The 15,164-nt window shown below is 37.5% G+C and overlaps 1 protein-coding gene and 1 non-coding gene across 2 annotated transcripts; both read left to right on the top strand.

Moving 5' to 3' along the window:
- Positions 1 to 302: 302 nt before the first annotated feature.
- LOC103928949 (2-isopropylmalate synthase 1, chloroplastic) lies at positions 303 to 10,864 on the top strand. The gene is made up of 13 exons (XM_048581904.1): positions 303 to 336; positions 716 to 1,483; positions 1,745 to 1,958; positions 2,045 to 2,125; positions 3,057 to 3,149; positions 3,247 to 3,333; positions 3,688 to 3,788; positions 4,790 to 4,823; positions 4,918 to 4,992; positions 9,670 to 9,753; positions 9,844 to 9,978; positions 10,224 to 10,369; positions 10,460 to 10,864. The coding sequence occupies exons 2-13, from the start codon at positions 777 to 779 to the stop codon at positions 10,590 to 10,592; spliced, it is 1,890 nt and encodes a 629-aa protein (XP_048437861.1). The 5' UTR covers positions 303 to 336; positions 716 to 776; the 3' UTR covers positions 10,593 to 10,864.
- A 2,557-nt stretch (positions 10,865 to 13,421) lies between these two features.
- LOC103935054 lies at positions 13,422 to 14,418 on the top strand. The gene is made up of 2 exons (XR_001952030.2): positions 13,422 to 13,664; positions 13,792 to 14,418. It is a non-coding gene; the product is annotated as an uncharacterized LOC103935054 (transcript).
- The last annotated feature ends 746 nt before the right edge of the window (positions 14,419 to 15,164 follow it).

The following is a 15,164-nucleotide window of genomic DNA, read 5'->3' as shown; positions in this document are numbered from 1 at the left end:
ATGTCTGTAGAGAAAAACAATAAAAGGATGGTAGGATAAACAAAAGTGATGATAGGGTTTAATGGTCCTATTAATAAATTTAAGTTTTATTGTTAATTTCATTTTGTACTTAATAATAATTATTTAATAGAATAAAATAGACAATTAATAATTTAAATTTAAGTTGGGCCTTAAAAAAAAAAAAAAAATTGTGCGTAGAATAAAATGGACAATTAATAATTTAAATTTAAGTTTCTCACTAACTCAGCCGCCGAAAAACTGTTGTGCAGCAGCCACCAGCAGCCCAGTGCGTCTGGTCTGCGTCTGCGTCTGCGTCTGCTTCTGCAACTCCAAGAGTCAGTTTCTTGTTGCTGCAATTTTCTGTTGAATTAAATGAAATGGAGTTGAATTGAATGTTTCTCTGTTTGATGTTGGTTGATTGAGTGAAAGAGCTGTTAATAATAGATAGTTTGGTTTATAGAATTAGAGGAGGTAGAAGAAAATGGAATGGCTAGGTTTACGGATTTTTCAAATTTCCTGGAAACTCGAATCCATCTCTCGTTTCCTTTTACATATTTTTACTGAATTATGACAGGATTTTCTGTTGATTATTTCTTTAGTTGTTTTAATTTTAGATGACAGTAAGGTGAATCCATGAGGGTGGATTCAAATAAAATACTCCATTAGCTACTCTACCACAAACCCAAACCCAGCTAACAAACTTCTTTTTCTCAGGGTTGATTATCCGGTTTAGGGTTTAGGGTTTAGGAGGCGACTGTGAAAAACCCTCTTCAACCATGGCGGCTGTCAGCACAAACCCTAAAATTTTACCATCACCGGCAGCTACCATGTCCTCTGTCAACATCCCCAACACCTCCCAATCCCAGCTCCTCTTCCGCTCGCATTTGCACAAACCCAACATGCCAAAATTTCTAGTTTCCCGTCCCAATCTTCACAACACTTGTAATCCCCACATTCTCTGCTCTCAAACTGACAACTCCATGCCTACTCCCCGACCTGATTACATCCCCAACCGCATCTCTGACCCCAACTATGTCCGCATCTTCGACACCACTCTCCGCGACGGTGAGCAGTCCCCTGGTGCCTCCTTGACCTCAAAAGAAAAACTCGACATCGCCCGGAAGTTAGCAAAGCTTGGGGTTGACATAATTGAGGCTGGTTTCCCCGCCTCTTCCAAAGACGATGCCGAGGCTGTGAAGATGATTGCAAAAGAGGTTGGGAATGCAGTTGACAAGGACGGTTATGTTCCCGTCATTTGTGGATTGTCAAGGTGCAATAGAAATGATATTCAGACGGCATGGGATGCTGTGAAGTATGCCAAAAGGCCAAGGATTCATACTTTTATTGCGACCAGTCCCATTCATTTGGAGTATAAACTGAGGAAGAGCAAGGAGCAGGTGATTGAAATTGCAAGGAACATGGTCAAGTTTGCCAGGGAGTTGGGATGCGATGACGTTGAGTTTAGCCCCGAAGATGCTGGGCGGTAAGGTTTTTGCTTTGATTCTACCATATGTATCTTTGAGCATGTGTGTGTAGTGTATTGTTGTGTAATTCATTGTTTTTATTTTTTATTTTAATAATGCTTATGTGTTGTGACCTGCTATTTGAGCCTGATTTGCCCATTTTCTGAATCGTGAAGTTCTTTCTGTCATGCTAATTTTTATTTTTTCTTATATAATTCATTTCATTTTCTTGTGTTTCTAAGTATAATTTTCCTTTTCTTCGTTGTCCCATACCCTACCAGATCCGAAAGGGAGTTTCTGTATCAGATTTTGGGTGAAGTTATAAAGGTTGGGGCAACAACCTTGAATATTCCTGACACTGTAGGTTATAATGTGCCAGATGAATATAGTCAGTTGATCGCTGACATAAAATCTAATACCCCTGGAATTGACAACGTTATCATTTCTACTCACTGCCAAAATGATCTTGGACTTTCTACTGCCAACACTTTAGCGGTATGCATTTGTTTATGTTTCGGTGTTCTTATTAGGCTCCTACTTAATAACACAATGCACTCACATCTTATCTCATCCATGTTCAGGGGGCATGTGCAGGTGCTAGGCAACTGGAAGTAACAATCAATGGCATTGGTGAAAGGGCTGGGAATGCTTCATTAGAGGAGGTGAGGGTTACTTCTGCTGCAACATAAATTTGCATACTTTCAAGATTAATTTGTGTCGTTGAATTTGAAAATTTTAACATCGTTCAAATGAAGTTCTTTTTGTAAACTTGATGCCAACAGTATCCATTTAGATTTCATGTTGTTGTTTGCAACAAATAACACCTCCAAGATGTCTGGCTTAGAAATTATTGCTGAGAAGTTGGAATGTGGAATGTGCATCTTCCTGTGGTTAGTGTATGGGAAGGAAACAGTGACTGTTTGGCGAATTGGGAATATTGGTGAGTAAAGCTAAAGAGAATGGAGGATTTGTGGCATAAGTAAAAGTGGATATGGGATAGTACGGATTGGTGGGAATTCTTATATAGAGACTAATGGGAGCTGCCGTAATCCTTGGGAGGAACTGAAGGATATGAAGATTTTCAGAAATTCTGAAAGTTGGCGGTTGAGAAGTCTTGGAACTGATGTTTTCGTGATTTTGAAATTTTTTTTATGTTTGGGCCTCATTTACAAAGATTCTGATATGTATTTGAAGATATTACAGAGTTATTCATGTCCTATGCTGATACAGTTTAAATAATTCTTCTGGAGAAGTTTCTGTGCTACATGTTTCTAGCGTCTTACAAGATTCTCATTCATCTTGTTACCTAACAGTATTCAAGAATTCACTGATTAATTTGATGCTTTCCTATGTAAATTGGTGTCAAAACTACATGCTCTATGTTATTTGCATTCTTCGTTGGGAAGTATGACTGAACCTTAGAATATCTTTCTGAATATGGCTCCTTAATGTTTCTGGGGCAACATTGATTGTCTTCAAATGTGTTACATTGTTTTATATTGTTTGACTCAGTTCTTAAAACATTTATATGCAATACTCTTCATATGCTCTTGTTTTACTTTATATTACGATTTTAAACGAATATATGTGCAGGTTGTCATGACCTTAAATTGTCGCGGGGAGCATGTTCTTGGGGGGCTTTATACTGGAATCAATACTAAGCATATCTATGTAACAAGCAAGATGGTATCTCGTTAACTTCTTTCAGAACTTCAACCAATTACTGCTTCATTACCATAAATCCTTTTATCAGAGTTTCATACTGAATGATTTGCTTGTTTAGGTGGAAGAGTACACTGGGTTGCATGTGCAGCCACACAAGGCTATTGTTGGAGCTAATGCTTTTGCACATGAAAGTGGTATCCATCAGGTTCTGATAAAAAAAAATGTCTATTTGATTTTTGTGGGGGGGTATTAATCCCTCATACACTGTTGTAGACTTAACAAATTTTCTATCTGATTTTCATTACTTTTATAGACTCCATAAAAGTTGTGATAGACTTTCATAGAGTTTAATAAACTTTTACGGACATGTTTTGTACATTCATCTTTCCTATCTTCCCAAAACACATCCATGGTTTCTATGGTTATCACCGTCAAAAGTCTTTAAAGTCAAAATTTCTAATTGAATACACCTCCCGTAAATGTCTTTGCTAATTTCCATGTTTCAGGTTTTATATTGAATTTGTTAGTATGTATTTGTAAAAGGCTTCCTAATCTGTAGGATGGAATGCTTAAGCACAAAGGTACATATGAAATCATATCTCCTGAAGATATTGGGTATGAACGGTCCAATGAAGCTGGTATTGTTCTTGGGAAACTCAGGTATAATGTTTTCTTTTATGCTAATTCCAATTTGTGGTTTTGAATACTTTTTTGCCCCCGTGTGGCACCTTGTCTTGATAAAAACAACATGCAAAACTAAGTGTTCTGTCCTCCTAATCCAATGATTAATAACCATGTTACATGCTTCTTTATGGCTGAGGTGTTAACTAAATCTTGAGAATTGTGTGTTCGATCTGTATATTTTAAGCAGTCTCTCACTGCATTAAAGCTTCCTCTCTTCTGGTTTGTAAGTTGACAAATTGTTTATTTTCAAGTTTCAAGTTAAATTTCAACATGTAATGGCTTGTTTGATAATATTTTCTTTTTGGTTCAGGTTTTCTAATTGAAATTTTATAACAGCGGAAGAAGATTTTAATTTTATTATGATTATTTTGTTTTGCAAGGGGGAGATGGGAGGTGCATATGCATTATTCTACATACTTTTCCTGATATCTCCTGTACATCTGTCATCTCTTTTCGCATCTCTGTTTATAATTAAAACAGATATCCAAAAACCAAAATTGTTACCAAACAAGCCTTGACTTTTTTCTATTTTAGTTTTGAGACTTCGAACCTTCATCTTCCAACTAATTTCATATTTTTTTTTATTACACTTTCACTTCAGTGTTGACCTAGACTCAGATCAATAAAAGGGTTTCAGATTAAAAACCCGAGGTTGGGAGGAAGGACCTGGATAGTTGCGTTTTGGTATATTGTTACATTACCTTGTGATCCTTATATACAAGTTTGTGAAATAGACTACATTTTCTTGTTAATATGAGTTCTTATTGTATAATAATCAACCATGCGTGTCTGCAACCAGGGATGTGCTAGCATGCCTTTTGTTCTCTCAACGTACTGTTTTTTTTTTCACTTAAACATGGATTACAGTTGCTGTATTTTACTGGAATTTACTTATTTTATGTGTGCACTACTCATTTAATCCCTCAAAATGTAACTTTTTCTTTCCTTTTTGTTCTGGGTGTAATTTTCTTCTGTAGTGGGCGTCATGCTTTGAGAAATCGACTTGCGGAGGTATGCAATGACTCTTATTCTATGCAAGTTATATCCATTAAATTTATTAGTTGCTTTCGCTCACCTCCTTTCTGCTCTTATTTACTCTTGTTAGCTTGGCTATGAGCTTGAGGATGATCAACTTGCTACTGTGTTTGAGCATTTCAAAGCTGTAGCTGAACAGAAAAAGGTAAATTCAAAGGTGTAGCAGTATCCCCATGTTTACTTCATAAGTATGGTTCTCTATTTGTTAACTTGTAAACTGCAAGGATGAAAATGTTGATTTTGTACAAATATTGGTAGTTGGGGTTTACTAAAATAGCTGGGAAATTTATTGCTAAAATGACAAACAACAGAAATTTGCTTTAAATATGAAATTGTGAGTGAAGTCTTAGGAAATGTCAAATCAATAAATAATGTATTGATCAAACGTGTAAACTTTTTAAACAGTCCATCCATGATAAATGCATAACATCCACCTGTGAAAATTGTTAAGATGACCATCATATGGAAAATGGTTGGGTTGATTGCTATTGAGGAATTATAAATTCATGTTATTATTGTAAAATTAAGGATATCTGCTATATCATCTAATAAGCCAGTAGATAAGCCTAATCTTAGATTCAAAGTAACAAGAGTTGGACATGATTAGAGCAACTCATTTTCTTCATAAATTTTGGTACTCTAGCTTGGAGTTGGACATTATTTGTTAGCTGTGCAGTCTCTCAACTTAAATCAGACAAGAATGACGGGAATGTAATAAAGGACACCATCCAATATCTTCAAACCTTCACTATTTATACCAAAATATTCACCTTCACCATCTGCTTGCCTTAACAAATAACTTACATAAATGTGAATAATCATGAAATATGTTAATATTTGGAAGCAGCACATGGCACCAAATTTACATAAGAGGGAAAAAAAACTTATGCAATCTGTAATGCATGTTTGCTTTGCTGCTACCAATGCGTTTCCAGCCACTGGAGGTTTGTGGTGATGTTGGGAAAACAAGGCTTATCTTTGTTTCAACTGTTACAATAGTAGACCGAAATGTTGATGTATGGATCGACATTGTATACATTGGTCAAAATTATATCGTACTAGCAGCTTTTGACGACATGGACAAGAGATTAGATACCAAAAGAGAGTTGGATATCTATAAACTGGCTAGAGCACAGGAAAGGAAGACAAAAGACTTGAACCAAGTAAGGTGCATCAAGGATGAGAATGGAAATGTTCTAGCTATGGAGAATGCGGTTAAAGACAAATCGAGAGCTTATTTTCATAGTCTTTTCAATGAAGGACACGACATGAGTACTTCTTTGGGTGAGTTGAGTAACTCGGAAGAGTGTAGAAATTACTCCTTAGAGGAAGTGGTTGTAGCTCTGAAAAAGATGAAGCATAGAAAAGTAGTGGTTCTTAACGATATACCGATTGAAGTATAGGAGGTCTTTGGGAGACGGGTATAGCATGTCTCACAAACTTTTTCAATAAGAAAACGATGAAGATGCCAAATGAGTGGAGAATAAGCACCTTGGTGCCTATCTATAAGAATAAGAGTGACGTACAAAATTGCATGAACTACAAGGGTATGAAGTTAATGAGTCATACAATGAAGCTTTGGGAGAGAGTAATTAACCATAGATAGGGGTCTTAGAGAATCAATTCTGGTTCATGCCAAGGCACTTGACTATGGTGGCAATCTATCTCTTATGAAGATTGATGGAACATTATAGAGATATGCAAAAGGATTCGCACATGGTCTTTATAGATTTGAAAAAGGCGTATGATAAGGTCTTTAGAGAAATTCTTTGGAGGATTCTAGAGAAGAAATGAGCATGAGGAGCATATATCCAAGTAATAAAGGATATGTATACTGGAGCAAGCACTCCAGTAAGAGCTCATGAAGGACAAACTGAAAGCTTTTCCATAACCATAAGATTACACCAAGGCTCAGCTTTAAGTCCTTACCTTCTTGCATTGGTAATGGACGAGTTAACGGGACATATTGAAGATGATATCCCTTTGTGTATGCTTTTGCAGATGATATCGTGCTAATCACTGTATTAAAAGGCGGAGGCGTAGTCAAGGCGTTCCATGGATAGCCCCCCCTAGGCGTGAGGCGAAGCCTCTTGGGACCCAAATAACTTAATATATATTGCATATATAATTACATATATAGCATAAAACTTTGTAAAACTAATATAATTATAACTAAGCCAAAGATAATATCTTCTTCATTACTAAGTGTAGTTGTACTTGAAATTATGTCGTATAGTCTTAAAATGTTGTAATTATATATTTTATTGTAAGCAATTATAGTGAACTTCAAGAGAAATAAGGCTGAGTGGCCACAATTATAGGGAGTTTGAAGGAAATAAAGACAGAATGTCGCAATTATAGGCAATTCAAAAGGAAATAAAGGAGGAAATAAAGGCTAAGTGGAGCTATTATAGGGAATTTAAAATGAAATAAAGATTGAGTGGAGCAATAGGGAATTTAAAGGAAATAATGGCTGAGTGGAGTAGTTATAGGAAATTTCAAGAGAAATAAATCTTGGCTAATCAAAATGCTAGGTGGCAGAATCTGAATGGGCAATAATTAATAAAAAACAAAAAAAACAAAAAAGAGTGAGAGTTAGACTTTTGTCACTAGGATTTGGAGAGAGAAACTCTCTCTTTCTTCTCTTGAAACTAGAGCGGCACACAGAGGAATGGCAGAAACAGAGGAACGGCAGAAATAGACCTGGAATTAGAAGGAAAAAAAGGCTCAACTGAAAGCCTGGAGGCACGCCCCGACACCGCCTTATGCCTACCCTCACAAAACAAAGCCGAAAACCCAGCAACCCGCCTCCAAAAGTGCCTAGGCGCGCCTTGAGGCTAGTTTTTTAAAACACCGGTGCTAATAGATGAAACGCAAGGAGTAAATGCGAAGCTTAACCTTTGGCGGAAAGTGTTGGAATCAATAAGTTTTTGCCTAAGTAGGTCAAAGATAGTAAATGGAGTGCAAGTTCAGTGGGAATAGGGCTGCAAATGAGATAGGGGTGAGGATTGGAGCTCAGAAAGTACCAAAGAGTGAATGCTTTTGTTATCTTGGATCTATTTGCAAAAGAACAGAGAATTAGATGGAGATCTCAATCATAGAATACAAGCTGGATGGATGAAGTGGAAGAGTGTATCGGTTGTGTTGTGCGATCGTCATATACCACTAAAGCTTAAGGGAAAATTTTGTAGGACGACAATAAGACCAACAATGTTTTATGACACAGAAAATTGGGCGGTTAAAAACCAACACATACAAAAATGAGCGTAGAGGAGATGAGAATGCTTCGTTGGATATGTGGACGCACGAAAAATGATAAGATTAAGAATGAGAATATCGGAAGTAAGGTAGGAGTGGCCACAATTGAAGATAAGATGAGAGAAATCAGTGAAGGTGGTTTGGACACATGAACCAAAAACCTATAAATGCTCCGGTTAGAAGATATGACTATGCAACAGAGGCTCAAGGCAAAAGGGGTAGAGGAACACTTGGAAAAAGACTTTCAGAAAAGATATGAAGTACTTGGAGCTTGGAGCTAACAGAAGACTTTGGCGCATAACTATGAAGCATGGATACGTCATTCTGGTCGTATATCCTGTATCAGGTATTTGGTTGGATACAATACGCACCAGATACGTACAGATACAGGTTGGATACGTATCTGGATCAACAGATATGGTTTTGATCCAATGAATTCGTGTATCTTACTACAGGATACAGGTGTCCTACATTCGGGATACGACTGTCCTACATATGGGATATGGGTGTCCAAGTTTTGAGGATGAAATGAATGACAAAAACCAAGAATAGCAGCCCATCTGAACAAGGCAAGAGAGGGAGAGAGAGCGGCGTATCTACCATTGGAAGGAAAAGGAGCTGACTGCAGCAGACCTGTAATGGTGCGGTTGTTAGGGTTTTTGTTTAATGTTAGGTGGTCTTTTCTTTTAAACCAGGCCCAATTTTTCTTATGGTGAGAAAACGAAGGCCCAACAAAAATAAGCTTCAAAATACTATATTATAATTTATATCTATAATTGTACCTCATAGATCATCCTTGCAAAATATTAGCCAAATCGGAAATATTCGAGACATCTAATTGAGTTCAAAGAAATTGACGAACACTTTGCTCTCTTAAGAAACATTGAAATTTTATAGTAATTATATAAGCAAATGGTTTCGGATTGAATTGAATTTTTATATGGATGATCTATGAATCGAATCGAGACTTACAAAATTGACGGTATAGATCATTGAAGTTTGACATAGAGTGGGTCCCACAACTAATCCCCTTTTTTTTCAAAAAATGGGGATTCCTTCCCTTAAGAGGCCCCTATATATATATATATAATTGTTGCTGCATCGTATCCTCATTTTTTAAATTTTGCCGTATTGCCGTGTCATATCGTATCACCGTATCCATTTTCGTGCTTCGTAGCTGAGTGCAATGGCGTTCTAGAACTCATACAACTGTCCCGACTTAGTGGGATAAGATTTGGTTGTGGTTGTTTTGTATTGCTTCTTATTTTAAGTTTTCTAAAAATCCGATGCAAGCACCATTAAGACAGTAAACTTGTTGGATAGGCATATGGATATCATCGCAGAATAGAAAATTAAGCGATTATGGTAAATTTTTTCTTGAAAGACGAGAGTCTGAAACATTGGAATCTGCATAGGAACCATCCAATTGATTAAGATGCTCAGTGAAGATGGATTTTGGACCGAATAAACTCTGAAACATATGAATCTTTAACATATTTAAATCCTCGTTTTGGTGCTTGAAGATATTCTTGTTTTAACTCTTTTTCCACTGTTGGTATCCCAGATTATAACTGATGCAGATCTCGGAGCACTGGTGCGAGATGAAGTTTTTCAGCCAGAAGTTGTCTGGAAGCTTCATGATTTACAGGTTTTTCGAGATAGTGTTCTACCATGTTCATTATCTGCCCAATGAGTTTTAAGAGTTGATCATCTCTAATTTATTGGACTGGATGCTCAGGTTACCTGTGGAACTCTTGGTCTTTCTACAGCAACTGTTAAACTAATTGATGCTGATGGGAGAGAGCATGTGGCATGTTCAGTTGGAACGGGTCCAGTAGATTCGGCTTACAAGGCTGTTGATCTCATCGTGAAGGTTTGATAAGAACATTAGTTTTCACTATTGCAAGTTGACATGTCTGCTTCGATGAGTTTATGACTCGATAAAATTTGTCACCGAAGATGAATGATGGACGATGATTAGAACTTTCGTTGGAAGTACTTTCAATGTTGGACATTCTTTATATTGTGAACTTTATTTTCCCACAAGCTGTACATGTGCTACCACACCATTATATACCTGTGTGTTGTAAAGCAGTTTGTTTACCTTTTGCATAGCAGGAACCTGTAACGCTTGTTGAGTACTCTATGAATGCGGTCACAGAAGGAAATGATTCAATAGCAACTACTCGTGTTGTAATCCGACCAGAAAACAAACGTATGATTACTCATGCTCACACTGGAGAATCAGTTCAACGGACATTCAGGTTTGGTGTCTATATGTTGGCTTATTTTCAAATACTTTCCTCTATTCGCGTATTAACAGAATGAAATTCCCTATTGTCCTCTGGTGGCAGTGGAGTTGCAGCAGGAATGGATATTGTTGTCTCTAGTGTCAAGGCATACATCGGCGCATTGAATAAGATGATAGGTTTCAATGAAAGGTCGCCGACAAAGATTCCAGCGGAACGAACGCCAGTGTCTGCATGAAGAGTGGTCCGTACAATTTACATATGATTTGTAAGCTCGCAAATCATGGTTCCAGTTGGTATCTTGTACAAAGATGTCTAGAAATTCACTTCAGGGACGACCTACATTGGCTCAATTGTGTATGCAATGTTTTGGAAGAGGAATTATTCAGAGATTTTGTATCATTGAAACTGTTTTTTGTTATGAATTTTATAGTTTCGATTGCGAAAATAAAAATCTGGCCGTGTATCATTGTAGTTCTCTGACATGTATTCCAGTTCAAGATTTCTCCAGCTCGGGGCCGTAAGTATTTCAGGATTTGGTTTGAGACCCCAAATGTCACCGTTGCACTAAAATAGTGACTTTCATGTGGCGTCTTGTGTCAATGAAATGAAATAAGAACATATGAACAAAAATTATAGATGCTTCTTAGAGCAACTCCACCCCTAAAGACTTTGTGCCAGCATCCAGCTCATTTATCCACTCAAGTGAATAGTAATAGACCTCAATAAACAATAATAGGTCAAAGCATCTCTATCCCTAAAAAAAAAGCCTAGTTCATTTTATTAAAATATTATTATTTTTTATTATAAAATAATAAAAAATTATAATTTTATTTTTAATTTCTGAATTCATAAAAAATAAAATAAAATTTTTATTTTCTCCTTCCCATCACCACCATTACCATCGAACAAAAGTGAGCCCATCATCCAGTACTCACCGAAGTTCTTTGGCCATGAAGGCCAAGTTCGGGCAGTGATAGAAGTGTAGTCGGTGCTCTTGCAGTTCATAATTCCGACGTTGAAGCGGCGCGGGATATTGTACATGTAGATCTTGAAAGGCGGGGAGGTGGTGGCGCAAAGGGACCGGACAACCTGCGACGGCGATGAGGGGATGAGTGGGAGGAAGTAGGATCGGATGTCGACGATGCCGATGAAGATTGAGTAGGTGAGGAGGAAGAGCAAGGCGAAGATGAGCGTGAATGCGGCTTTTCCGTACATTTTGTGAGATCTGGTGTTGGGAAACCAGGCGCAGAACAAAAAAAAAAAAAAAAAAAAAGGTGGCTGATGTCACGCTGACGTCAGATGGGCCGGTCCCAAGGTCAGTCAAAAATGGGCTGGTCTGGAGACTGGCACGGGCTAGATGCCAGGCAAGTTTATGGGCTGGAGTGAATTGACAGAGTCCCAGCCTGGTTTTTTGACTGGGTGCTGGGCTATTCCACCTCCGGTGGAAATGCTCTTATTCATACGTAAGAGGCACCATGTACCTGTACCATATGTTATTCTCTAAAAGTACAGTCGCTGGATTTGAATTTTGAGCAGTTGGGATCGAATTTTCCGTTGAGAATTCAAGTGGGGGAAGAAAGTAGGAAGGCCCAGAACGCCAATTCTGATTACTTGAAATTTCTAGGCAGAGCTTTCAGTTTCTACAGCCAGAATTGTCAACCAGATGTTATAAAAAGCAATATTTAGCATAATTATAAGTGCTTGAAAATCCTACATTGACTGAGAAATTGCTCGAAAATATAATGTTTACCGCTCACACTACGGCCAGTAGCACTCAAACATTAAGGGCTTGTTTGAAGTGCTTTTAAAATGACTAAAAGTGTTTTTGGTGAAAATGTTTGTGTAACTAGTTCTTAATAAATGTGCAAGTGAATTTTGAAAAAACACTTCAAGTGTTTTTGGAATAGAAAAACATTTTCTCTAAAAGTGCTTTCAGACATTTTAAAAGCACTTCTAACGTTTACCACTCTCATTTTGGCTTCTTGAACCGAAATATTTAATTTTTAAATCTTCATTCGAGGATTATTCCTAGCAAGCTCAGTGGGAAAACGTAAACCTATATGATTACTCCGATCTGGTTCTTGAACATGTTTACCAATCGTTGGTATGTTGTGCTCGCGTTCTTGAGACCAAAATGCATGACTATGTAGCATTAGGTGCCCCACTCAATCACGAACGCGGTCTTCTCTTTATCATGTCTGTACATGGTAATCTGATTGTAGCCCGAGTATGTGTCCAAGAAGCTTACCAATTGGTTTTGAGATGTTGAATCCACCAGTAGGTCGATTAGGGAACAATGACTTTGCTGAGAAGAAGGTAGAAATGGAAAACCCAGTAGAGGAGAAGGTAAGAGTTCCACAAGATATTTAAAGATATTTCAAGAGACATTTGAGTTGTTGAATACGGACTGGTTTCTCTCTGGATCAACGAAATCAATGGTTGCAATCAATTGAGAATATTAAAGGAAATTTCTCGTTTTGTGTCCATACACAATAAAGGCGAACTTCATCATTGCGACCTTTATGGCACGACACTCGAGATCGCACATCTGAATTTGAAATGTCTCCACTACTCCACAGAACAAGATCGCCATCTGAAGATAGAAGAATAAACCGTACGTATTTCAACTTATTCTGAAAGGCATAGTCTTTGGATAACTATCTATCCTCAAGGGGAAATAGTTCATTTCAAATACATAGTTAAAGGCAATTGTGGAACTATAATTTTCTAAGGCCGGAGTAAGGCGGGTCGGAATACCGTTACCTCATAAGTCCAGTAATAGACTCAACAACTCTGACAGAGCTGGATTAATGGAGATAGCAAAAAGACTTTTGAGCAAATAGATTAAAAGATGAAAAAAGAACCCCTAATCCCTATCCCGTAAAAGGCAAAACGTCACTGCCTTCGCTTCCACCTCACCAACAGTCATTAAGGTAGTCTCCTTAAGGAAACCAACTCCGAAGTATTGCAACAAAAAGCTTTTCAACCTGCAACCAGGAAATATTACGATTTGAAGTTATAAGATGAAAAAAGAACCCCTAATCGCGATAAAATGTCGATGACTTCTCTATTGTATAAAGACGAGATCTTGATCATAGATTGAGAACATGTGAGTCGTAATCGATCTTTCAACTGTTGTGTACTCTGAAAAAGGCATTACATAGGCAATAAGTAAGCAATACATAGGCACTAGGTGCAGAACATAGACCTCATATCGAAATTAGTATTTGCCTTACATATGTCACCCAGGGCATTACACGGTGGCACAGGATTCCAAAACACATGAACTTCAAACATTTCTGGCAAGGTAATGAGTGAGTCTGTGATAAAAGTGTTGAAATTCGCCTTGATCCTCTATGTACCATTATCTGGGTATGGCTTTGCTTCTGTGACTATGACTGCAACTGGAATGCACGTAGATTTTATATATGCAGGACTTTGCCAGTGATGTTTGGAGAGTGCATGCATAATGCTATTGCTCTGCGGCTATGCCAGGAAACTTGCAAAAGTTTTCTTTGTTTAGCACAGAGCTTAAAGCAAGACTAGAGAGGTATCAGAGGCAAGTGTGGAATGCAAATTACATTACATTGGTGGTATTTGGAAAGTTTAGATAAAAGACGAGCATTTGAAGACAATGCGTTGAGGTCCTCGAGGATTTCTGCCCCTGGAAGAGTGTTACGCCACTGGGTGAAAAGAACCAGACAGATATTGCTAGCTTTACTCCCTTACTGCCTGCATTTACCACTCGTCGGTCTCTTCTTCCTGATATATTTTCTTCTTTCATACTTGCATTCTTTGTTCGGATGACACAAATCAATACATAGTGTATGATGCCTACACATGTGAGAGAGAAAAATGTATCTCCTTAAAATTTTACTAATTAGTCTAGCTCAACTTGTGAAATTTTCTACTCACATGTCCCTGTACGGTCTTACACCTATTTTTTCCATCAATGTGGCATAGATTTTTTTTTCACTTTCTCAGTGCTTTCAAAGTCTGCAAGCTCAACTTGGATGATGAAATTATGATTTCTAGACATCTTTAAAGTTGTAATTTTTATATATGCTCATGTCTTATTCCAAATTTCAGATGCATTTGGTTAGTTTTATATATATTCGTGTCTTATTCCAAATTTCAGATGCATTTGGTTAGTTTTACTAGTTAATTCTTACTGTATTTGTACCAGTTAATCTCAACTCGGAAGATGACACACCCTAATCCTGATGTCCGAAGGACAACGGGATGGCCACGTGTTGGCCAACATCCGAGGTGACGCAAGCCATTTTATGAATGCATATGTCGAGAACATGTGAAACATGCATATAAATTTCGCGCATAACTACGCAATGTAATATTCAAATACAAACTTAACAAAATAATATAATAAGTTCAATTGCCAACAAAATAATAGTGATAATGCATGACATGTTTAGAGCAAATTACTAATTCAGATTACAAGCGGAATGTGTAACAGAAAGTGCTATTACAAGAATGTCCAAGCGGAAAGGACACAAAGTCACTAGTACGGGAATGCCTCACTCCTAGGTCCTGAGGGGGTGCAAAACAAAACATGAGTGGACCAAGTATAAGTAATACTAAAATAGTGATTCATCAATGTACTAACCTCCAAAGTTTATGAAAACTCAATAGTATAATAGGTTTTTTCCGAAAGCCCTAGCATGCCATAAAACTTCATAAAACATATATCATATAAGTGTGCTTAGTAGTAGTATCAAAATTGCCCGAAGGCCTTCATTAGCCCGTAGGCCCCTACGTCATCCAACCGAAGCCATATATATATATCTTC

This window comes from the organism of the source record quoted next, unplaced genomic scaffold (genome assembly GCF_019419815.1).
Source record: "Pyrus x bretschneideri cultivar Hongxiangsu unplaced genomic scaffold, Pyrus_bretschneideri_v1 Contig18, whole genome shotgun sequence".
Classification (NCBI taxonomy): Eukaryota; Viridiplantae; Streptophyta; class Magnoliopsida; order Rosales; family Rosaceae; genus Pyrus; species Pyrus x bretschneideri.
The sequence above is the reverse complement of the archived record's forward strand: the minus strand, read 5'-3'. Positions and strand labels throughout refer to the sequence as shown.

Bases quoted from the DNA above. Each gene is read 5' to 3' on its own strand.
- LOC103928949 (XM_048581904.1), top strand. From the start codon at position 777: ATGGCGGCTGTCAGCACAAACCCTAAAATTTTACCATCACCGGCAGCT. The intron at 3,334-3,687 runs GTTCTGATAAAA...CCTAATCTGTAG, and splicing joins ATGAAAGTGGTATCCATCAG to GATGGAATGCTTAAGCACAA. The intron at 4,824-4,917 runs GTATGCAATGAC...TACTCTTGTTAG, and splicing joins TGAGAAATCGACTTGCGGAG to CTTGGCTATGAGCTTGAGGA.